The 23,349-nt window shown below is 46.1% G+C and overlaps 1 protein-coding gene across 4 annotated transcripts in view; it reads right to left on the reverse strand.

Annotated features, from left to right (window-relative positions):
* PPP2R5C (protein phosphatase 2 regulatory subunit B'gamma) overlaps positions 1-23,349 on the reverse strand; it is a 123,420-nt gene that overhangs the window by 97,455 nt on the left and 2,616 nt on the right. For all 4 annotated transcript variants that reach the window (XM_036882446.2, XM_036882443.2, XM_036882442.2 and 1 more), the window contains exon 3: positions 11,951-12,113. In XM_036882446.2, coding sequence (XP_036738341.2) covers positions 11,951-12,113 — 163 coding nt within the window. The remainder of the gene's footprint in view (positions 1-11,950; positions 12,114-23,349) is intronic.

Genomic DNA, 23,349 nt, shown 5'->3' on the forward strand with positions numbered 1-23,349 from the left:
GATCTGTAGTTTAAAAAGAGAGAGACTTGCCCTCAAAAATTTTGGTATTTAATGTAAGATGAAATGGAGAAATGTGTCTGTCCCAAGACTGTGCCGATGAGTTGGAATGCAGAAATAAGGGGGAAAGACTCCTAGAATTTTTGTATAAAACATAAGATTAGATGTCAAGACAAAGTAAGACACTTCTTGGTATATTTTTCCCAAAGACCTCAAAGGATCTCAACTTTATTAGTGATTTTCCCCCATGCTCTTTTGAAGACTTAAGCATATAAAGCAGTTCTTAGAACAACTCAAAGACTGTGGTCTGGAAATCATTAATGAAACAAACTCTAAAATATAAATAAGCAAGCCAACAAATAATATGGAAAAAGGAAAAAAGACTTGAACAAATAAAGACAAGGTATGTTTCTGGACTGGAAGCATAAATACTATAAATATGCTGATGCTAATTTTTCCCCATAGTGATTTATAGTCTTAAAGCACTTCCAGTCACACTTTGGTTGGGGGTTTCTTTTTCTGGGTATTAGACAAAATAACTCTAAAATTCTGGAAAAATAAAGATGAATGAGAACACTTATTATAATAAAAGGCTAGTCCTACCCACTGTAAAGCGTATGAATTAATGACAGTGTGATATGGGCTTCAGAGGCAGGTCTGCGGGACAGAAGCAAGAGCCCCTAAACTGGGAAGTGTATTTATAATGGTGGAATATTACAACAAAGGTGGAACTCAAATCAATGGAAAGGGGAAGATTAAACAATTCGTTGGCTGTTGCTGGGGAACAGTCAATTTCAGTCTTCACACCAAACTAAAATCTGAGATGGGTTAAATAAAAACAGTTAAATCAATCAACTCCCCGTCCCCCAATCCCCACAGCTTTTGGAAGAAAAGGGAAGTGAATATCAATTCTTAAGCTAGAAAAGGACATATAAAAACACTGGACAAACCCCTAAGGAGATTACCCACATTAAAAAATTCACAAATTCCATATGTTCTCTCCAAAACACCAAAGGAAATATAAATGCTAAGAGTACAAGGACTTAAAAATATACTCTAACCGATTAGGAAAAAACTGAGACCTTAATATTGAAATGACTCAGCTCAACTGGAATTGATCGATAATTGTATGAAAAAGTATTTCTTCACCTATCAAATCAGCAATAATTTTAAATAACGGTAATTACTCAGTACTGGTAAAGGTGTGTTATAACCTTGCCAACAAATCTATGCTGTTCTGATCCTTTTGGAAAATAATTTGGCAATATGCAGTAAGGTTCTTTGCTTATACGGTTTTACTTCTGGGAATTGTTCTAGAAATGTAGTAGTCATACGTGAACATCACGTTTTAAAAATATTTATTTAAAAAATTGTGCTAAAATACAAATATAAAATTTGCCATCTTAACCATTTTGAAGCGTACAGTTCAGTGGCATTAAGCGCATTCACACTGTTGTACAATCATCACTACTGTCCAGCCACAGGCCTCTTTTCATCTTACAAAACTGGAACTCTGCCTCCATTAAACACTAGCTCCCCTTTGCCCTCCCCCCCAGCCCCTGGCACCCACCACTCTACTTTCTGTCTCCATGAATTTGACTCCTCTAGCGACCCCACATAAATGGAGTCATGCAGTATTTGTTTTTCTGTGACTGGCTTATCTTATTTAGTATAATGTCCTGAAGGTTCATCCACACTAGAGCCTGTATCAGAATTTCCGTCCTTTTTAAGGCTGAATAATATTCCATTTGTGGATATACCACTTTTGTTCCATTTGTCCCTCAATGGTCATTTGGGTTGCTTCTGCCTTTGGCTACTGTGAATAATGCTTCCATAACATGAGTGTACAAATATCTATTTTAAGTCCCTGCTTTTTGGGTACATACCCAGAAGCAGAATTGCTAGAACATACGGTAATTCTATTTTTAATTTTCTGAGGATTATGCTGTTTTTCAAAGTGGCAGCATCATTTTATATTCCCATCAGCGGTGTACAAGGGTTCCAGTTTATCTACATCCTCACTGACACTTGTTATTTCTGTTTTGTTTCGTTTTGTTTGATAGTAGCCATCCTGATGGGTGTGAGGTAGTATCTCACTGTAGTTTTGATTGGCCTTTTCCTAATGGTTAGTGATGTTGATCACATTTTCATGTGCTTGTTGGCCATTTGTGAATCTATAAATATCTATTCAAGTCCTTTGGAAATTTTAAAATCGGTTTGTTTCTTGTTGTGCAGTTGCAGTTCTTTATAAATTCTGGATATTAAGCCCTTATCAGATCAATCATATCCAAATATTTTTTCCCATTTAGTGGGCTGCCTTTCATCTTGTTGATTGTATCCTGTGATACACAGAAGTTTTAAATTTTGATGATGTCCAATTTACCTATTTTTACTTCTGTTGCCTGTGCTTTTGGTGTCATATCTAAGAAATTAATGGCAAATCCAATGTCATGAAGTTTTTCCTCTATGTTTTCCTCTAAGAGTTTATAGTCTTGGCTCTTATGTTTAGGTCTTTGCTCCACTTTGAGTCCATTTTTGTATGTGGTATAAGGTAAAGGGTTCAATTTCATTCCTTTGCAGGTGGATGTGCAGTTTTTCCAGCACCATTTGTTGGAGAGACTGTCCTTTCCCCATTGAGTGGGCGGCATCCTTGTTGAAAATCATTTGACCACGTAGGTGACGGCCTGTCCGGGGCTCTGTCTCACTCCAGCATGTGCGGTGTCTGTGTCCACCTGCATACCAGGGTCAAGCTGTTTTGATGACTATAGCTTTGCAGTGGGTTTTGAAATCAGGAGATATAAGACATCCAATTTTGTTCTTCTTTTTCAAAACTGCTTTGGCTGTCTGGGGTCCCTTGAGAGTCCATGTGCATTTTAGGATATGTTTTCCTATTTCTGGAGAAAACCACTGTTAGGATATTGATAAGGATTGTGGTGAATCTCTAGATCCCTTTTGGGCCACACTAACACCTTAACATTCTGTCTTTCAATCCATGAGCACAGACGTCTTTCCATTTATTGGTGGCTCCTTTAATTTTTTTCAGCAACATTTTATAGTTTTCAGTGTACAAGTCTTTCACCTTCTTGGTTAATTCCTAAGTATTTTTTCCTTTTTAAGAGCATCACATTTTTATTTATGATTCTAAAACACTGCAAACTACCTTAATGTCAAAGGGATTACCTTGCACACTGAAATATTATACACTCATCAAGAATATTTATAGGTTTGTAAAATGAAAGTATAAGGGAAAAGGGAAGTGTATAATTTCTCAGAAATAGTATGGTCATAAAGAAACACTCCCAAAATTTCAATGGCAGTCACTGGTGGGTGCTCTGGGTGGTTTATATTTCTGAAATGTCTCTATATTTGTCAGATTGCTAAAATAAGCACGTAATACTGTCATGAAAATTAAAAGTAACAATTTTTAAAGAGGCATACAGATCACGTTATAGCAGGAGAATCCCTTAGTGAATGATGCCTCTCAGGGGCAGGCTAAGAACAAAGAGAGGGCTGTGAGGGGACCGAGGTAATAAGGCACAAAAGGTTTACCTTTTGTGATGCATAAACAGATCATGTTTATAAAGACACACAAACAAAAATTAATGTAAATTAGGCAATATGAAATGAACCAACAAATTAGCGGATGCTGACTCCCTGTCTCAGTCTGTCCCTTGCCTGGAGTCCGCACACGGGCCTGGGCCATCAGGGCTCGGCTAGTCCAGTCTCTGGAGCACCTTTCCCGAGGACCAGACAGCACTTGGCAAACCCATCCCAGGGGCTCAGGGAGCAGCCGGGTCACCAGCCCACTGCCAGCCTGGGGAGAGCTGCCCTGAATGACTCTGGGCTGGTGCTTCTCTTCTTATATGAGAAAGGGGGTTTATGTGACCCCCCACCTCTCTGGTGGTTAGGAGGTGCAGACGTCATGCTGGACAGAATACACCGCCCTGCTGGGCACCAGGGCAGAGCTGGGGAGGGGCACCACGACTGAGGCAGGGTTTAGCCACGACAGGCAGATGCAGGAGGCAGTGGATGCTGCAGCCCTTGGAACCTCCACCGATGGCGTTCCACAAGGGTCCCGGGGCTCCAGGGTCAGGGTGAGGCAGGGTCACACGATGCATCTCTGCCTAGACCAAGCCGTCACTCCTGGGCCCTGGACAGGGCCTGGCATGGACAGGGGCTCCATCAAATGTACCCAATGAGTGGACCAATCACACAGTAAAACCCAATTCTCCTCCTACAAACCCTGCTTACTACTCTTTAAACCTCTTCCCTGTAGAACATAACTAAGGGTGATATGCCATCAAATCACCTGGAATCACACTTCCCACCCTGGAATGCAGGACCCTATCCAGTCTCCCACCACATCCTCCAATGTCGTCTGATTGGCCCGGCCTGCCTTCCACAGCGGCCTCTCAGCCAGGCTTCTAGACTCTCCTAAGACAACCCGCTCCTCTTTCCCTGCCTGCTGCCTCGGCTGCCCTGTGACGGGCTGGGCTCAGCGCAGTGCGCCTTCCAAACTCAAGGTGGGCAGACAGACCCACAGTTCTAGTGCATTCTCCCACCAAATACTGTAAATACAGGCATCTTTGTACCATATAAACATGAAGGTTTAAAAAAGAATTCTTCTTTGTTCCCTGGTCCCTCTGTCACTTTGTTTTGGTCTTTATTTAAAAACAATATGCCTGTAAGTGCGTCCCACTGATTTTATTTGTAGGCAGCATTTCTGAATAAAACTTCCAAATTTTCATTTCTAAATTCACCTGAAGGTTTTATTTTTCATCCCCTCAGGCAATTTTGCAGGCAAATTAAACAGGCTCCTATTTTAGTGAAGGAGTTTATAGTTTGTTTCATTACAAGAAAGTTATTTTTCTGAACTTAAAGAATTGCAGAATTGTAATTCCAAGGTGCCGACATCCTGCTGGCCAGTGTGATTTTTTAAAACTGGAAACTATATGAGCATGGGTGGTATAGGTTTTGTTGGGTAATAGATCTAACCTAAAAATTTTGGCTTCACTTACAGTTTAAAATAGAGCTTTCCTTCAGCAGATCAAAGGTAGCTGGCACCCAGCTGTGCTCAAAGGCTGCCAGGGAGCTTCTGCTGCCAACAGCAAGGACAAAGGGACAGGCGCTTGTTGCCCTGATCTGAGTGAGTCGTGCGAGTGATTCGGAGGGCGCTGAGCTTACGCCCGGGACGGGCCAGTGGAGGTGCACGGAGGGCGGAGCAGCTCCATGCTGAGCAGCCTTAGGTCTCCCCACAGCTGTGCCGGCAGCCTTTGCAGCCAAGCAGGTCCTTACACCTCTCCCTTGTCTGAGGAGGCCGGACACCCACACAAAGCATGCAGAGCCCACGGGATGTACTGAAGGGCGTCCCCGGGCCAATTCTAACAGCTCTTGTTCACAAGGAAGAGCCTGGCCTCACGAGAGGCGCCGCCACACAGTCCAGGGGGACGGAAGGGGCAGGGGTGAGGGAGAGCAGGCAGGGGCCTGACAGCTCTGCACTCCTTCGGCAAGTGTGTGTTCTGGATCCTTGGCAGACGCTGGCCTGGGCGCCACAAACAGACAGGCAAACCGCCTCTGCCTGCAGGGCCACCACACAAGAGCGACACAGGCGGTGAATGAAGTAACGTGTCCAGCACCTGCAACCTGAGGGTCAAGGACAGACGAATGAACAACAAACTGGGGTGTTCTCCATACAATGGAATACTATTCAGCCTTAAAAAGGAAGACATCGTGCCACAGGCTACCACATGGAGGGACCACGAGGCCATCATGCTAAGTGAGATAAGCCAGTCACAGAAGGGCAAATTCTGTATGAATCCACTTATCTGAGGTCCCTGGAGGAGCTGAAATCAGGGTCAGGAGGTGGAATGGTGGCAGCTGGTGATGGGGGCGGTGAGAGGGGGGCAGAGTTTAACTGGGGCAGGGTTTTGTTGATGAACAGGTGGTGGTGACAGGAACACAGCACCGTGAATATTTAATGCCACCCAACGGTACACTTACGAGCAGTTAAATTGATAAATTTTATGCTATGTATATTTTATCAGAACTAAAAAAGGAAAGATAAGGCTTGCTTGATCTAGGTGGCTCAGGCAGCACCGGAGGAGAACCGGCAGGATATGGTGGCCGCCTCCAGGAAGGCAGCACGTGGAGGAGGAAACCCAGGCCTCCAGGGCCAGGAGGGACTGGACAGAGATGGGAACATCCACGGAATGGCCTGTGCGTGCGTGTGCACGTTCCACGTGCGTGAGAGATAATGAGCTGAAAGTAAGGCTCTGGGAGAGGTCCAGTGAGGTTTGGGGATGGCCCAAGCTAAACATTAAATGTGAGGTCACAGCTGTCAGAGGAAATCAAACCCCCAGGTTCTGCCCAGAGGGGGCCTGCAGAGTATGACTGACAGGTGGGCCAGAGGTGGCCCCGGAGTGAGTGCCCTGGAGGCTGGCTGACCTGGGGTCAGGTCTCAGTTCAACACGGCGATGGCACTCGGGCCCGCTGCTGGCAGAACTCAGCCCAGAGGGGCGGGAGTCAGAACACCCGGGTGGTTCTAGGTCTGTTGGCTCCCTGAGGGCAAGAGCCACCGTTGGTCACTGTCACGTCTTGACCCCCTCCCTGCGCTCCAGATAAGCCAGATGGTCAGTAAGTATTTGCTGGGATGGACACCTCACCAAGCCTGGAGCTGTTCCCTCTATTATTGTGGGCAATCAGGACATCAAAGCGTGCAATGGAAGACAAGACTGACGAGAGCAGAGCCTCCCATCCCAGGGGAACTAGAGCGGGCACTCCCGAAGCTCCTCACGTTCCACTTGCTATTCTTCCACTATCGGGGAAGAGGCGAAGCTCCTTTAAATAGATGCAAAATTCACCTGTAAGTAGTAAAAAGGATCTGCTTGTATGGCAAAACTTTCAATTGTCAGAAATAAATTTCTCTGAATGAGGTTGAAATATTTTCACAAAAGGAGGCAAGAAATGTAAAATTTTAACTGCCATTCAAAAGCCAATTTTTAAAAATTCATATAAATTCTCCGAACAATGAAACAACTTCTCTTGCAAAAGGACAACTACTTAGCAACTCTAAATTTCTACCCCAAGGTCTCCAGTTGTTATTTACTAGTTGTTTCATTATAACTTTGACTTCTCCCACGCCTGCCTTTTCTAAATTAGGGAGAAAGGCCTCAAGAAACAAAGTCCATGATTAATTTATTCTTCTTGTAAGTCACTTAAAAATATTGGTCTTTTCACTTAACATTGAACACTTCTACCTTCCAGACCAAAAATATTAAATGAAGGCACTAATTCAGAAAAATCTTTGATGAACTGGGCCTGAAGACTACATTCAACCTCACTGCTAAATAAATAAAGATAGGAAATAGTATTTTCCACTTAACAAATGACGAAAGCTTGTATGTGATCCCAGTGTTGGGAAGGTGCAAGGGGACGGGAGCCTCCTAAGCTCTGGGCAGAAATGTACACGGAGCCCCTCTGCAGAGTATCTATAAAGGGCTTTTGAAAACACGTGGACTTCAATCCGGTACTTCCTTTCCTCGAATCCAGCTTAAGAAAAGGTTCAAAGATGTGAACAAAAGATTTACATTACAGAACAGTTTTAACACCTGAAAACCTGGGGTCAGCACAGAGTAGAATAGTAAATGGTTGTGAAAAATTATGCTTCTGTCTCCAGTAGGGTCAGGAACAAGACAAATATGTCCACTCACACCACCACATGCAACAACTTCCTGGAATTTTCAGCCAACTCAAGAGGAAGACACTGGAGGCAAAAGAATTAGGGACAAAGAGATGAGATTATCCTTATGTGCAGATCCAATTAAATACCTGGAACAGCCCAAAGTGCCAACTAGAAAGCTACTACAAACAGTAAGATAATCCCGGGGTGGGGGAAGCAGGATGGGAAAGCGAGGCCCAGAAACCCACAGCCTTCAGGTAAATAACGAGCAGCTATCTAGAAGATGTAGTAGAAGAGAAGATCCCAATTACAAGAGCAATAATAGAATAGATGGGCATAAACGTGATCAGAAATGTGTAAAACTCACATGAGAGAGACTTCAAAGCCCTCTGGAGGAAACAAAAGCGGGCTTGCCATAGCACACACTCAGATGAGATACATTCTAAGGATGCCAATCCTTCCTGGATATTTAAAAAATGGGATCCAGGTAAAAACACTGAAAGCTGTTTTTTGCAATTAAATGAGCCAATTCAAAGTTCCTGCTGTTTGTAATAACATCCATATTGTTGTTGTCAATTGTCAATGTGATGCTAGAAATCAAGATTTTCAATGTAAAATAGATAAAACTATAAAAATTCAAGACAACTGAAAACACTATAATGGTAAAGTTGAACTGAAAATACCAATACGATTTATATTCCAGCTTCTTCCAGTGAAAGCACTTACAAGCAAAATCAGTTCGGTAGTAATGATCACCCCCAGTTCCCAGGTTTTGCTCTCTAATATCATTTTTCACTGAAAGGAATCTGGGTTCTTTGAAAAAAATAGCTGATTCCAAGTCTGGGGCAAGGAAGGTACAAAACAAGCCAGGGGACACCTTACTGTGTTAGAAATCAAGGAATCAAAAATAAATGGGGCCATCTCAGAAAATACACAGGCACTGGCCCAAAGGGCATCCAATGGTTAAAATGATTAATCTGTAGACCAGAAAGAATGACTTTTGTAGATCAAAACACACTGAAATCAATAAAATACATGAGTCCATAATGATGAAAAAGCCAGGAAAAAATTTTTTAGTTTTCACCATTTGAGGGAAAGTGGTAACTAAAAGGCAGAGAATTAAGCTTACCCTGACTTTCCAGTAGGAGTTATATGTCAAGATAACCAAATATCTCCAGTTGGTAAAAAACAGCTCTGCTTTTGAGAAGAATGTCAGACTTAATGTTGATATCTCTAGGGAAACTACTGAGTCGGCAAGGACTATCAGGTGGTATGTAAAGTATTAGCATATGGTTGGTGGGAAACAGACAATGGCAGGATGCCAAAATGCACCTCGCAGATCACCACTACTTTTTGAGTTGCAAAGGGCGACGTCATCATATAATGGAGAAATCAACCTGTCTGCACCCTTGTACAGTGGTAAAATTTAGCATCCCTTCTGACAGTCACCAGATAGTAAGCATCTGCCACAATAATGACACAATCTCCTGAGTTACACAGCATTACCTCTGATGTATTCCATCCAAAAAAGGTTTCTAATTACAGGAACTGCAGGGATTAAGGGGCATAGTTTGTAGACAACCGGCTTGGCTAATTTAACAAGTCACAAATCAGAGTTGTGGCTTATGAAACTCCTAGACTGGTAGTGACCCCAGGTGTCTGGCAGAAGCGAAAACAAATCCCTACTGTGACTTTCATTTTAGGTTTCAATTTATTTCAAACATTTGACTACAATGAGCAGCATACACTAAAAAATAGTCAGGTTCACAAGGAAATCAGACATCATCAGCAACATGTGACAAGACTTCAGTTCGTTATTCTTGGACACAGACTATACAGCAGTGCTTACTACACTTAGAGAAATGACAAGTTTGAGCATATCTGCAAAAGAACAGGAAAATACTAAAAAATCATACTGTAGATTAAAAATAGAACTTCCATAAATGAAAAAGTATATCTGAAATTCAAAGCACACAGATGGTTTAATACACATTAGACAAACCTGAAAATTCTCAAAGAAATTAACAGAAATTGAGCATAGTGTTTAGAAAATTTGACAGTTATTTAAAAAGGCAATTTTTTGTCTACTGGTACAATAAAAGTTTATGACTTTATTTTATATTTCATTTTTGCAGTAATTTATTTTTACTGTATTTTAATGAAAGTATTAGTCCATGATGGGTTGAAATTAAGAAAAAGAAAACTGGTCCTTTGCTATGAATAACCTGGGACTCTCTGATGGGAATGTGGCATGGTGCAAGTCACAAAAAGGTTGAAAATTACAGGTGAGGATTAAAAAAGACAGGCAGTAAATGAAAACGTCCAATACATGTCTGATTAGGGCTGAAGAAAGAAAAGAAACAAATGGAACAACTGAAGAAATCCAGGCCAGGAACTTTCCAAAATGGAGGAAATACAGCAATCCACACATGCAAGACGAAGCCCAAACAGACTGACAGAAAGGAAACCCACACACTGAAAAATCAATGTCAGACAAAAATCAGGGAAGTGGTGAGAAATCGCAAACAGTACCTTCAAAGAAAGACTGTGGCTCCTCAATGCAAATGGGAGTCAAAGGCAGTAAAATGCTGATCCTCAAGGTACTGAAGGAAAACAGCCTACAGGTTTATGCTCAGAGGCTGTCTTTCAAGGGCCAGGGCAAAAATAAAGACATTTTCCAGATAGATAAACAATTTGCCACCAGTAGACGCTCATTAAAGAAAATTCTAAATAATGTATTCAAACAGACGATGATGATCCCAGACAGAAAGTCTGAGATGCCAAAAGGAAGGAAGGCAACGTGATAAATAAGTGGGTGAATCTACATGACCACCGGCAGAACACAGCAGTAACACGGCTGTGAGGATTTGGAAAGATTGGCACTCGGACGCCCGCAGGTGGAGGCACCTGAGCACAGCCGCAGCAGCACTGCCTACTGTTACTATTTCTTTAAATCAATGACTTTAATTTTTAGACTAACAAAAACATTGAATGCAAAGCACAGAGAATTCCCATATTACAACCCCCCCTCCCCTTCCTCCACTGCTAACATCTTGCAATAGCGAAGTACACCCGTTACAGCTGATGAACCAATACTGATACAGGGACTTAAAGAGCACAGTTCATGTCAGGGGTCACTCTTTGTGTTGTACCTTCTATGGCATTTGACAAGGGCAAGGTGCCGTATAGTCACTATCAGGGTGTCAAACAGAATAGTTCCGCTTTCCCAAAAATCTCCTGTGCTCCATCTATTTTTCCCTCCCCAAATGACTTAGTATGCATATTATCTGCTACAAAACTAAACCAAATATACGCCAGATGGATACAAGCTCTGTAAACTGCAGTGGGCAGAGGGCTGGCTTCTCAGCAAGCACAGGGCAGGAAGTGCACCCACGAATCTGCAACTGTTTCCCGGTACCCACTCCTCCATCTCCTGCACACACGCCTGCCCCACCTGCATGAGCTCTGGCACAAGAACACCCCTCGGAAGATGATAAGCTTTCTGCTCTTGGATCACATGCAATGAGAATTAACTGTAAAGACCCACTGTTAGGAATTTAAGGTATAAAACATGTCTGATACTTTATTTATTATACTAGTCTTATAGTTTAGTAAATATTGATTCATATTTGACTTTGGCGTCCTTGCCCTATTTTTCTTGATCAGGTTTTATGTACCTCAACTCAGGATTTCCTAGAGAAGCGCTCTTAGGGGTTGAACACCCTCAGATGGAAAGGGGCGACGGCGCCATTCCTGAGGAAATTCAAAGCAAAGAGCACTGCTTCCCAGCTACTCTCAGACAGGACCCCCCTGGGCAGACGCCGCCATTCCCACGTGCCGCCAAAGAGGTCCACAAAGGGCCGTGGCTGCAGTCCACCCTTCCCGACACCCGCAAATGGCAAGGTTCTGCTGTGGATTTCACACTTACTCTCCCGTGAATTGCTGGAGCTCCACCACAGATGACAGAAGCAGAGGAAAACTGGTTTAATTACAATTAACATGAAAAGACAAAGCCTTTCCTCTCTTCCTCTGTTTTTGTTTTTTTTAAAAATGTATTACACCTATAATATATCCATGATTACATTTTCATCTTAAAAAGCTCCAGAATTTGAAATACTAGTTGGGTAAGTTAGTTAGTGGCATTCAATTTCAAAAAACTCAGTTGTAAGAGAGGTGAGCCCAGGGAAGGTATCAAGAGCTAACACACCATCAAAACATTACTTCTGCCCCCAGCAGGCAAACTTTAACTTGTAAGACACAAGTAACAAAAGTTACCTTTTAAGGATGGCAGTTTTTGCAGCTCTCTGTTACTGCTGGCGTTGAGCCTGGAGGAGTTTGGCCGTTTGTCTTTCTTCACTATGGGCTGAAGGACGGGCACTTTTATTTTAGCAGGTACTGCAGATGGAGCAGCAGTCAGGCTGTTTTTCCTGCTGGAAAGCTGTTTAAAACATAAAAACAAAAACATGCGACTGACATCATGGTTGCGTTTTAGAGCACACTTAGAGTATGGGTGAGGCAGACGTGAGAGTTGCACTCGGGGACAGTCTCCTCCACTCCGCTGTACACAACACACTCCTTACGGAGGCTGGAGTCTGAGGCACGTCCCACCTGCCGTGATGCTAGATGTCAGGACATCCACAGATACACCTCATTTCTTGGGTCTCCCTTCCAACTTCTGACTTCTAAATACTCACCATACAGGCTGCTACATAAGTAGGTGATGATAATGACCCTCCAAAGACGTTCACATCCCATCCCTGGAACCTGTGAATATGCTTCCTTACTTGACAAAACGCAGATGCGATGAGGTTAAGGCTGCCGTGGTGGCAGCTGATTCTGGGCTGTCAGGCTGGGTGCCGTGTGATCACATGGGTCTTTACAAGAGAAGGTAATGAGACGACAAGGCACAGTCAGAAAGCAGGAGAAAGACTGGAGGATGCCACGCTGCTGGCTCTGCAGGCGGAGGAGAGGCCGCGAGCCGAGGAGCGCAGGCAGCCTCTAGAAGCTGGAAAGGCCAGGAAACCGATTCTCCTCCGAGCCTCCAGAAGGAACCTTAGCTTCAGCTCACTTCAGACTTCTGACTTCCACAACTGTAAGACAATGAGTTTGTCTCCTTTTAAGCCACTGACTGTGGCCGTTTGCACAGCAGCAGTAGTTGAGCTGGACACCTCGTGGAGTGGCAGCTTTCCCTGCCAGCTCGCCACGTCAGTGCGGGCTACATTAATGCGCTTTTTCTGAGCCTCTTCAGGCTTCTATCCTGGCATTCATGTCCAGACTGCACAAAACAACTGGGCTGATGCAGGGTGGGAAGGCGCAGCACAACACTCGGCGGTAGACGAGAGCTGTGGGCACATTCAGCAGTGTCCCTGTCACCTGTTCAGGCCTAAGGGGATGAGCTGGCCAGGGAGCCTCAGGGGACCTCCGTTGTGCTTCCCCAGTGGTGGCCGGCAGCTCAAGTGCGGACCCTCCAGATCTCTGGGCATTGTACTCACTCTTGCACACTCTCCAGTCTACCCAAAGAAATGAGGCCGTTTCAGCACACGTGCTTTAAAAAAGTCTATCACACTTGCCCTAGAAACACAAACCTGCCAAGCTTCTTGCAGTCACAGGGGACCAATGAGAGCAGACACATCACCTCGAGCCTCCAACTACTGGCTCTCATCCTGGAATGGAATTTTTACTAAGAGGTAAGAGTGACTTTATATTTTTCAATAAGGTGCTTAAGAACTCTCAGGAGGACTTTTCCAAGGTGCTAGACAGCCCGTGCAGAGATCTGAGCTGGGGATGAGGGCCTGCATTCCCTTCCCTCCCATGGTGTGCAGTTTTCTTGGTCTTTGCGCTTGACATTTGTCACCATTTCCACCTGCTCACGGGTCTTTCTTCCTTAAAAAACCCCATCCATAACTCCTCCACAGAATTCCCTAAGTTAGGTTTCTGCTCGGCTTTCTCCAGATATCCCCAGGAAAGGCTGGCATTGACATCTCAGTCACAAACAGCTCCTCCCAGGAATATACTTGTTTGAAATGTTAAGTGTATGCATGTGTCCGTAGATTGAAGTTGACATCATTTTATCTTTCTACACTGCCAAAATCCAATGCTACGCACATAATGACCTCGATGAGCAGCTAGGCACATACACAAAACAGCCCCTCTGCTGCTCCTACTGACAGGTGGGGCTGCACATCTCACGCCATAAAGCTCCTGACAGCAGGACCGGGTGATCTGGTGACTCACCAAACAATTAGACCCATGGGTACTGGTGCGCCTGGCAGGTGGACACTGAGGTAGGGCTTCTAGTGTCTGAGAAGACAGGAAGTTATTCTGAAGACCTGCTGCCTCCACGCCGCTGCCTCCTCTCCTGCTGGCTCTGCTGGCCGGGCCTCCCTCCAGAGTACCCTCCGAGGGCAGGCAGAGGGAGCTTCCATAGAAGGCCCGGCCCCAGCACACCAGGCTGGCCCACCCCAGTGACCTCCTAGGATTCTCAGCCCTTAGCTTAATGGTGGTCTACAAAGCCCCCCCACGCTCTGGTCACAAGCTCCCTCTGCTGGGCCTGGCATCCTCTCCCTTCCTCCTGGCCTCTGCACCTGCTCTGCTCCCCTGCCCCCAGTTTCAGCTCCTAGTGAGGCCTTCACAGCAGCCCCCCATCAGCTCCGTGTCCTGATGCGTGCTTTCAGCCCTGTGCCTCTCCTGTAACCAACATGGCTGTAACTTTGCAGTCACTTGTCCGTTACAAGATGGATGTCTTTCCTGACAAGGATATCGGCTCCAGGAAGGCAGGGCCCGTCTGGCTTGGAGACCACACTGTCCAGTTCCATAAAGAATGCTGGGCTCCCCAGTCCCTGCAGGAGCCCCAGGAGCCAGCAAGGTGGGTCGGGCAGGCTCCTCTGAGGACACGTGGAGACCCACGGGAGAGGAGCGGTGTGGGTGTGGGGCGGGGGAGGCCTGGGGTTGGCATACCTCAGGCCACAGCACAGAGACGGAGGCAGGCACCGGATGGGGGTGCAGCGGCTGCAGGTGCCCTCAGAGTGGCCAGCGTGGGTGAAAGAGTCCGACCTCTACCTGAAGGGCAACTGGAAATCACGTGGAAGGGCTTGGGCAGCGCCACCGGGAGGTGTCCCTTTTAAAGGGCCCCTTGGCTCTGGTGTGGATCAACGACTGAAGAGGATGGAAGCCCAGGGGGCCACAGGGCGGTTTTAGTTGACTAGTCAGAGATGGAATGTTGGCCTGGACCAGGGCAGGGGCAGTAAACGAGAGGCTGCCCAGAGCGGACGTGTCTGGGGTGAAACCGAGCATGCCGGCTGACAGAGCGGGCGTGTGGGATGAGGGAGATGGGGAATCCGCGAGAGCTCCGGGGCTTTGCATGCAGCCAGGCGGATTGTAGCACGCGTCACCAAGGTGGGGAGGAGAGACAGGGGAAACACTCCGCTGTGCAACGCCGAGTCCGACCTGGCCATGCCAGTGCATCGTGATGAGGGGCTCGAGTTCTCCATCGCGGCGCTTTTTACTCTGCCAGTCAGCAGCCAGAATTCTGTCTCCACTCCCCTGGCTACTGTCTGATCCATCAGCCCTGCAGACGTGAGTGGCACATGGCCTACCCTCATCTGCCTCTTCCACCAAGGGTCCCAGAGCCTGGCACGGCTGGCAGCCGCCTGGTGGTGCTGAGACTTGAGCTGGACGTCGGCGTGTCCAAATGGTCACTGTGGTCCCAGTGAGGGAGACCCCGGAGAGAGGGTAACCTGAGGGGAGGTGAAGGGGCCGAGGCCGGGGAGGATGGGGCGGGGAACTGCTGGGTCTAAGGGAGGAGAGAGGGCCTTCTGGAAGGAAGGACGCCTCCAAAGGCCAGATTCTGCTGGATTCGGCATCACGGAGGCGGGGAGGCTGTGGTGCGGGAGAAACCACCAGACTGAGGGTGAGGCGAGAAGACCCAGACTACCAGCATCTGGAGTCCAGGCTCTGGGGCGAGGCAGGGCCCCGCCAGGGGCCTGAGCAACTGGGGCACAGGCAGAGGTGGCGGCCCGATGGAGGAGACGCTGCCGACCTGCTGGCTCAAACGCACGAGGGCTCTGATGGCCTCCCACATGGGGAGGGCCTGGCAAGTGGCACTCAGGCTGGGCCTGAAAAGGAGAGCCAGGCCTGGGGTCACTGAGCAGGGAGAACCCCTCGGGACGCTTCTTTCTCCTCAGCTCCAGCCGAACGTGGACACGTGAGGGTTAGCGCCCAAAGCGGGTGCTGCCCACCCAGAATTCTCCCCGCAGCCTCTCAGGTCCCTGGGCACCCCAGCTTATCTGGCTCAGGCACTGGGAGCAACAGCCAGGGCCCCGAGCCTCTGGAGGGCAAGGTCAGCCCCCAGGTGCTCCCACCGCACAGAGCCCACCCTCTGTGGCGGAGGCAGAGGCTGCCTACTGGGATCACAGACCTGACCCTGCTCCTTCCCCGACTTCGGATACCACCTCGCACCACACACCCTGGAATTCTACTCTCCAGTGTCCTCTAATATCGTCCCTGTCTGCAGTTCTATAATGCACAGACCGAGTGACCACCGCTATGTACCAGAGACTTAACAAGTCCCATATGCACATGCCTCCTAAGGTCTTTTGAAAGAGCATTTCCATCAGAGCGGTGGGGTCCCGACACAGAGGCAGACAGGAAGATCAGCGGGACAGAATTCAGAGCGCAGGCAACTCAAGGGGATGAGAACAGTGTCTTCGCCAGGTGGCGGCAGGAGAGCCCTGCTGGCCGCTGACAGCCTCAGGGGTGTGTGGGGAGGAAGAAAGAAACGAGCCTGTTTAGGAAAAACTAAGGCTGTGAGTGGGGAAGCCAGCCCCTCAGAGCACCGCTCTTTGCATTCTGGCCTTCTGGGGTCAGAAGCCACAGAGGCAGCCCTCGGCTCAGGCCTGTAACGCAAGTGGTCAGCTGACAAACCATGGCCCACTGTGCAAGGGCCCCACGTCTGCCTGTACAAGGAAACCAGGAGGACCTGGTCCCAGCAGTGTCCCCGTTTCAGTTCTTGCCCCTCTATCTCCTTTACAGCAGCTGCAGAGACCTTTTTAAATACTTATGTCACGTCACTCACTTCCCTCATCAAACACTTCAGTGGCTCCCATAGTCTTTAGAATAAAAACACAAAACCCTGCCAGGGGCTGCGCCCACCTCTGACTCCATCCCTCCCGCTCGATCAGTCCTCACTTCTCTTCAGCCAAACTGGCCTTTCCAGGGGACACTTTTGCCTCAGGGCCTTTGCACCAGCCACCACTTCCTCTGAACGGAATGGCCTTTCCCGGATCTTTGCACTGCCGGATCCTTCACATTCAGGCCTCACCTTTACTACATCTCCTTGGTTAACCATCCTCAATCACCTGGAACAGCTCCCAGGTCTCTAGTTCAGGGGCTGCCAGATGTGGTTCTGCCCCACCAGGGGGTCTGGAAATGTGAGTACAATTTCAGTATCACAATGACCAGAGGGTGCTCTGGTGTCAAAAGCCTCAGAACCATGGCTCTGCAAAGTGTGAGACACTCTTCAGTGTCCCTTAGAAACATTAGTGTGCCCAGCACTGATAGCAGACTGTGTGTGTGCAGAGGCAAATCCTCAGCACCAGTGATGGCACTCAGCACACAGTAGGACCTCCGAATGCACCTGCTGGGTGATCGTGAATGACCGAATCAGCTGGAAAGAAGCCTGCAGCAAATGGGCTAAGGTAAAGGGAGGAAATGGCTCAGAAAGAGAGACAGAGAGGCGCAGAGATGGAGAGAGAGAAAGACGGAGGTTGGGGGGCACGGGGTGGGGAGAGGGAGAGAACGAGAATGTCTCCGTGAGCAAAGGAGGCGTCTTGCTCCAGAGCTGGCTGCGCACGCACCCTGTTTCCTGAGTCTGGACAAGGAGCTACTCAGTAGCATAGTTGAAAGAGGTCTGTGCTGTGACACACGGCTGAGAGCAGATTAGGTGAAACAGTATAGATTTCTGTACTAGTTTATTTTTTAACCATGTGTGTTTTGATCCCAAAACAAGTAAGTAAAGATAAAATGCCTACAGAAGAAGACAAGGAAACTGCTCCCCTTGAGTCTGCAGCCCACGGCTGTAGGAGCTGGTGTGGCCCGTCTGAGGGGCAGTGAGGGCTTCAGGCGCGGACACGGTGAACGGGCCTCCTTCCTGCCTCACGCCAGGTTCCGTTTTCTTCTCTCCTTTTTCCTTCCCTTTTCATCCACTTCCTTCTCTTTTGCCAATTTATGTCTTCCTTTCCTTTATAGTTGATCTTGAATTTGGTATCTCTCATTAAGCAGAATGATAGCTAACAAAGTCAAATACACTCACATTACGATTACTCTGGAAGAGCCAGCTAGCGCTGAAGGCAGCGCTATCCACTAGGGCTTTCTGTGAAGTGGGAAGTGTTCCGTATCTGCTGTCCAGTAGGGTAGCCACTACCTACATGTGGCCCCTGAGCACTTGAAATGCAGCTAGTATGACTGAGGAACTGAATTTTAAAATTTAATTGTCATAAAAAGCCACATGTGGCTAACGGCTAACATCTTGGATGGCGCAGTTCTAATGCCTCAGAGCTACCAGGTACTTTGACATTCCCTATGGGCAAAAACAGCGTCAGGTCAGAGCTAACATCCCTTTAGAGCCATGCAAAATCTTACCTTTAAAAAAGATACTAAGATGAAGGAAAATCCAGCGTCCTCCAAGTACTAAAGCATTCTCCCTGTGGAGAGTTGAATTCCTAGGCTTGTTCTCTCACTCCCCCAGGTGGGGAAAACTAAGATGACAGTATTGTTTGGATTTGGGAAGCAGCACTTGCCTGCAGCAGCTGTTCTCAAACCAAGAAGCTGGGCCCCGGGAAGTCTTTGCTTACCACAACATACTGACCAGGACATGCAAGATAATTACCTATAACACTGCACCAAACCAGACACCACCGGGCCCAGACCTTGGAAGGTTCCCAGTGTCTTACAGAAACACTGGAGACTTTTTATAGCTGAAATCTTTCAGACGGATTTTTCCTGTGACTTAGGAAAATGTCGCCATGATTCATGTTGGTGGCAGACTGACTCAGCCAGCTCCTCTCCACCATTACACACAGGCCTAGGGGTCTGCAATCACCCCGCAGGTGCTCTGACATAGGAACTCCATGCCTCTTTCATGAACTGGGAACCTTCAGGTCATTTCATATCATTTCCTTGATGAATTCTTCCTAGAATTATACATCATGTAACGGAGCTTTTATTGAAGAGGGAGAGGAATGCATACTCATTTTATCTGCTGGCTTTACAACACGTACCCCAGGTCCAACATGCTTTCTGCAACTCCATAATAATAACGGTGACCCTGTGTTTGCTTAGATGCTTTAAAGCATCTGCTTTCCTCCTCTGGGCTCTTTATAAGAAACACGCTTCATCTTGTCCCATTGATTCAGTGGCTGCAGGGTGTGAGTGAATGGGGGGCCAAGTCACTCCAAGCCTACTGACTGTCCCCAAGCAACAGGTGTGACACTTCACAAATCATAGGAACAGACAATACTTAAGTTCTTAACATGTGAAGACAACATCATTTTTTGTATCTTCCCCACTGCTTGCACAGAACAAGAGATACTCAAAACTTCTCTTTCTATATATATAAACCTTATAAATAAAATGTTTTTATGTATGTTCTAATGTTCTACTGAGATATATTTTGAAAATAAATTTAAAATAAGAAATAAAAAGCACTGAAGGTATTAAAAACCTTGTATTTGAATGGAAATCCTATTTTGAAATGCTTTAGTTACGATCTTATGAGACTGTGCTTTTTACCACTGACTTCTGGGGGTATGTAAAAGCAAACAAACAAAAACCCCCAAATACTCTTTTTTAAAAAACTTTCACAGAACATTAGAAAAAGACCTAAGCACCATAATCTTCTGCTTTGGTATAATGCCATTTATTTAAAACAAATTATACTGAATGAAAACCCTGGTGTTAAAATTTACTGAAAGGATCAAAAAGTGATAAAGAAATAAGCCTTTAACATGGGATTTTTTTCTAATTTACAGTATCAGAAAAATCAGCAAGCTAAGTTCTCTCTTTCCTGAGCACTTTTAAAATCCGCCAGCAAATAATTCTCAACTCCAGATTCTAATATATAATGGCAAGTGCAAAGAAGAATCAAGTCACATCACTGTCCTCAAGGACATCTAGTTAGGGAGGCAAATCAGGGAAACAAAGGTTGTCCGGACAGTATGAATGACAAATAATCGACAGAGCAAATAACTGCTATTCAAATTTACACGATGGAAAAAATATGGTCCAGGATGATGAGAAAAAGCTTCCCTTAAATTTCAGAATGAATGAACCTAAGTTGGAGCTAAAAAGATAAAAGGATTCAGATAGGCAGTAAAGAGGATTAGAAGAGCATTCTACAACAGCTCTTAAAGTGCAGCCTGGGGACCCCCATATGGTACGCCTTCCTGGGTCTGCTGCGTTTCTGATAATACTAAGATATGACTTGCCTTTATAGTCATTATTATGTCAATTTTTCACAGGCTACAAGACATGTGGTATCAAAACAGACTGAATGCAGGAGCAGACTGGAGAAGCCAGCTCTCCTCCATGAGGCCAGACCTTGAAGAGATTTGCAAAAACACGGAGCAATACTTTTTTTCTCAGTGAATTTTTGTAAAGTTATTTCTCATAAAAACATGCTATTTGTGTTTATATGTGTTACTGCTATTAGGTGAATTAATGAGCATGTAAAAATTTTCAGTTTTACTTCTAATACGAAAAACACCAGACAGCTACAACTGTAAAGAGTGTGAAGGGGTGCGGATGCCCCCTTTGTTGGAGCACTGCTATCCTAAAGGAAGGAAATATGCCCAGACAGACGTGTGCCAGGCATGATTTGCAAGCACATGTACATACTTTGTGGAGCAGTCTTCCTAGAGCGTGTTCCCACAGGGGCCTTTTTGGCAATGTCTGGAGGACACTTTTGGTTGTCACAGTTGGAAGGGGTGGACACTGGACTCCCTACAGTGCACAGGACCAGGACAGCCCCATGGGGACGTGGTGGGCCCTCCCATGCACGATGCCCGTGCTGAGGGTGCAGTGCCTGCCGAGAGCAGCCAATCTCATATGAGGTGCTCAGGGGCCACTGAGCATCCAGCTGCTCGCACTGGACAGGAATGGGCCCTGGAAAGGGAACAGATCAGGGATGAACAAATGCTTCCTCATGACCCTCAGGGTAGGACGCTCAAGGCACCTCCTCCTAACTCAACTGCCCTCCAACCCGCAGCTGAGGAGCGCCTTTGCAGGGCGCCAACTTTCCTAAACACCTGGGCTCTGGGCAAAGATGACGCAGAGTGACATGGGAAGAGTGTGCCAAGATGTGGCAATTAAAAGCAGGGAATTCCATTTCCTATGTCATAACTGCACATGAATTAAAAAAAATTTAAGCATGATTCCTTTGGGCCCTCTCTTAGTTTCATGGGAGTCTACTTTAGGGCTATTATTGAACAAAGTTGGGAAGAGAATGATGGAAAACGAGGCCCCCAGTGAATTCAGCCAGTGGACAGTGGCTGTTGGTGTTTGAGAGATGAGTTGGGGACTCTCCGCTCAGGAGGTAGGTATCGTGGCCACCTCCCCAGAAGATACATCCCAGCAAAATGAGGTTCACCGTCTTCCTCCAACTCATGCAGGTTTTAACTTCTGCTACCAAGACAAGTGACTAGGAAGTCAAAACAATTTTCTTGGGAAGATATTTTTCACAAAATGTTACTTACTTTAACATGTGGTAGGTGTTATTATTAGAAGTATTTATAAATATTTTTAAAATTTCAGTTTTAATACCTAAAACATGAGTCCACCACCTACACCTATTGGCCTCAGCCAGCTGCCTGGCTCCGCAGCACCAGGGCGGGTGGCAGGGAAATGTCAAGGGACTATAAAGAGGAAGAAGTTAGTACTAAAGGTAGAAGTTATCCAAATAAGCTAACAAGTTGGAGAGGATTGTTCAGTTTTCTTTCCAGCAACAGATATTATCTAAGAGTTGCTGTAGAGACTTTCAAACAAAACTAAGCTGAGCAAGATACATAAAATACACGACTGGAAAACACCGTGCAAATGACCTTTAATGTGCTTGAAACAAATCATTTTACGGAAAGCATTAACCCTTCTTAAAACATGACTCTGCACCTAGTACACAAGTTAAAACAACAACTACTACAAAAAATACCACTGCATGGTCTGATCCTCCAAAAATGGACTTTAGGAATCTCTGAGCAATTTATTAAGAGTCTAAATATTCATCAAACGTGCCTTGGTAGGTGTCCACAGATCCGAATGTTACAGCTCAGAGGTGTGTCCTTCCTGTCAGCTGCCAGAGTTCTCCAGCTCTGAGTTACCCGGGAGACCATCTGCGGCCTTACTCCTTTAACGTGTGCTATGACATAAACCAGCAGTAGGTACTGGGCAGAAACTTTAAATTCCAGGACACACGTGCATAAGCAAATCAAACCTAAACATTCTAATTTTGAAAGAAGAGAAAAAAAAAAACCAATACACATCATTCAAGGAGCAGAAATTTCTAGATAAAGGCAAAAGTTATGCAGTAGCAGTTATGAACTTTAGTGGTATTGTGTTACACTGAAAGATATATTTTGCCATATATCTTCCAGGGACTACTCCTTTCAAGAGGGGTTGCCCATAATCTAGCCCATAAAGTTAAAAACGGCCAAATCTGACACTCACCAAGTCATTTCAGAGATGAGGAAACAGGGCCCTGAAGTTAGGTGATGCTGTTTAAGTCAGCGTTTTTATTATCTAAGCCCTGGCTGAAATACTTTCCCCTGTGCCACTCTATCCTTTACCACAGGACCTCATCTTCCTTACTAAAAACCCATGCCATGAAATGTTCCCTCTTCTAAAACCAAAAAGCATTCTGCAATGGAAGCCACTTGCTCTGTTTTTGGTGGCACTAGGTTATAGCCAGCTGGGATTTTAGTGTAAGGACTTTCCCACACTTGAGCTGGTGTATTAAGTCAACTAACTGTAGGCCAAGTGCTTTGCCCTTTTCCCTGTTGGTATTATTCGCCAAATCTGGCTACTCTGCCCTGTTGGGCACCTGCTCTGCATGCCCCTTGGGCTATGCAGCCCCGAATGTGGTAACTGTCCTGACAGAGATGAGTTCACAGGGGAACCTGAGCCAGGGCTGGAGGCGAAGGTGACGTGACGCTAAAAAGGGTTGAAAAGCAGCATGGGAATAGCAAACCGATTTAAATTGTTCAGGTTCAGATACTCAAGTTCAGAGTAACGCTGAGAGACAGGAGAGAAAAGGGTGTGCAATAATGGTTTAATTCACCTGCATGAGTCAATCATATTTGGTAAGTGGGTGGAAAGAGCAGTGCTGAGCGAGATGAAGACGGAGGAGAGAACAGCAGCAATAAAAAAGGAAGGGTCAGCCCAAAGTTCAGGTGAACCAAAGTGCCTCAGCGTGTATTCCTGTAAGCAAATGACACAGTGATCTGCCAACTGTCAGGCTTTATCTGCCATGTTGCCTCTGGTATCCTTATGAGGAAGAGTGAAGGGCCCAACATTTCAGTACTTTGCAGTGGCAATTTCAAGCTCTGTAGCTCCAGCTCTTAGTAGCACTAGAAAAAAAATACAAAAAAGACAAGGAGGGGCATCACGCTCAGACACTGCAGGCCACT

This window comes from Manis pentadactyla, chromosome 11, assembly GCF_030020395.1.
Source record: "Manis pentadactyla isolate mManPen7 chromosome 11, mManPen7.hap1, whole genome shotgun sequence".
Lineage (NCBI taxonomy): Eukaryota > Metazoa > Chordata > Mammalia > Pholidota > Manidae > Manis > Manis pentadactyla.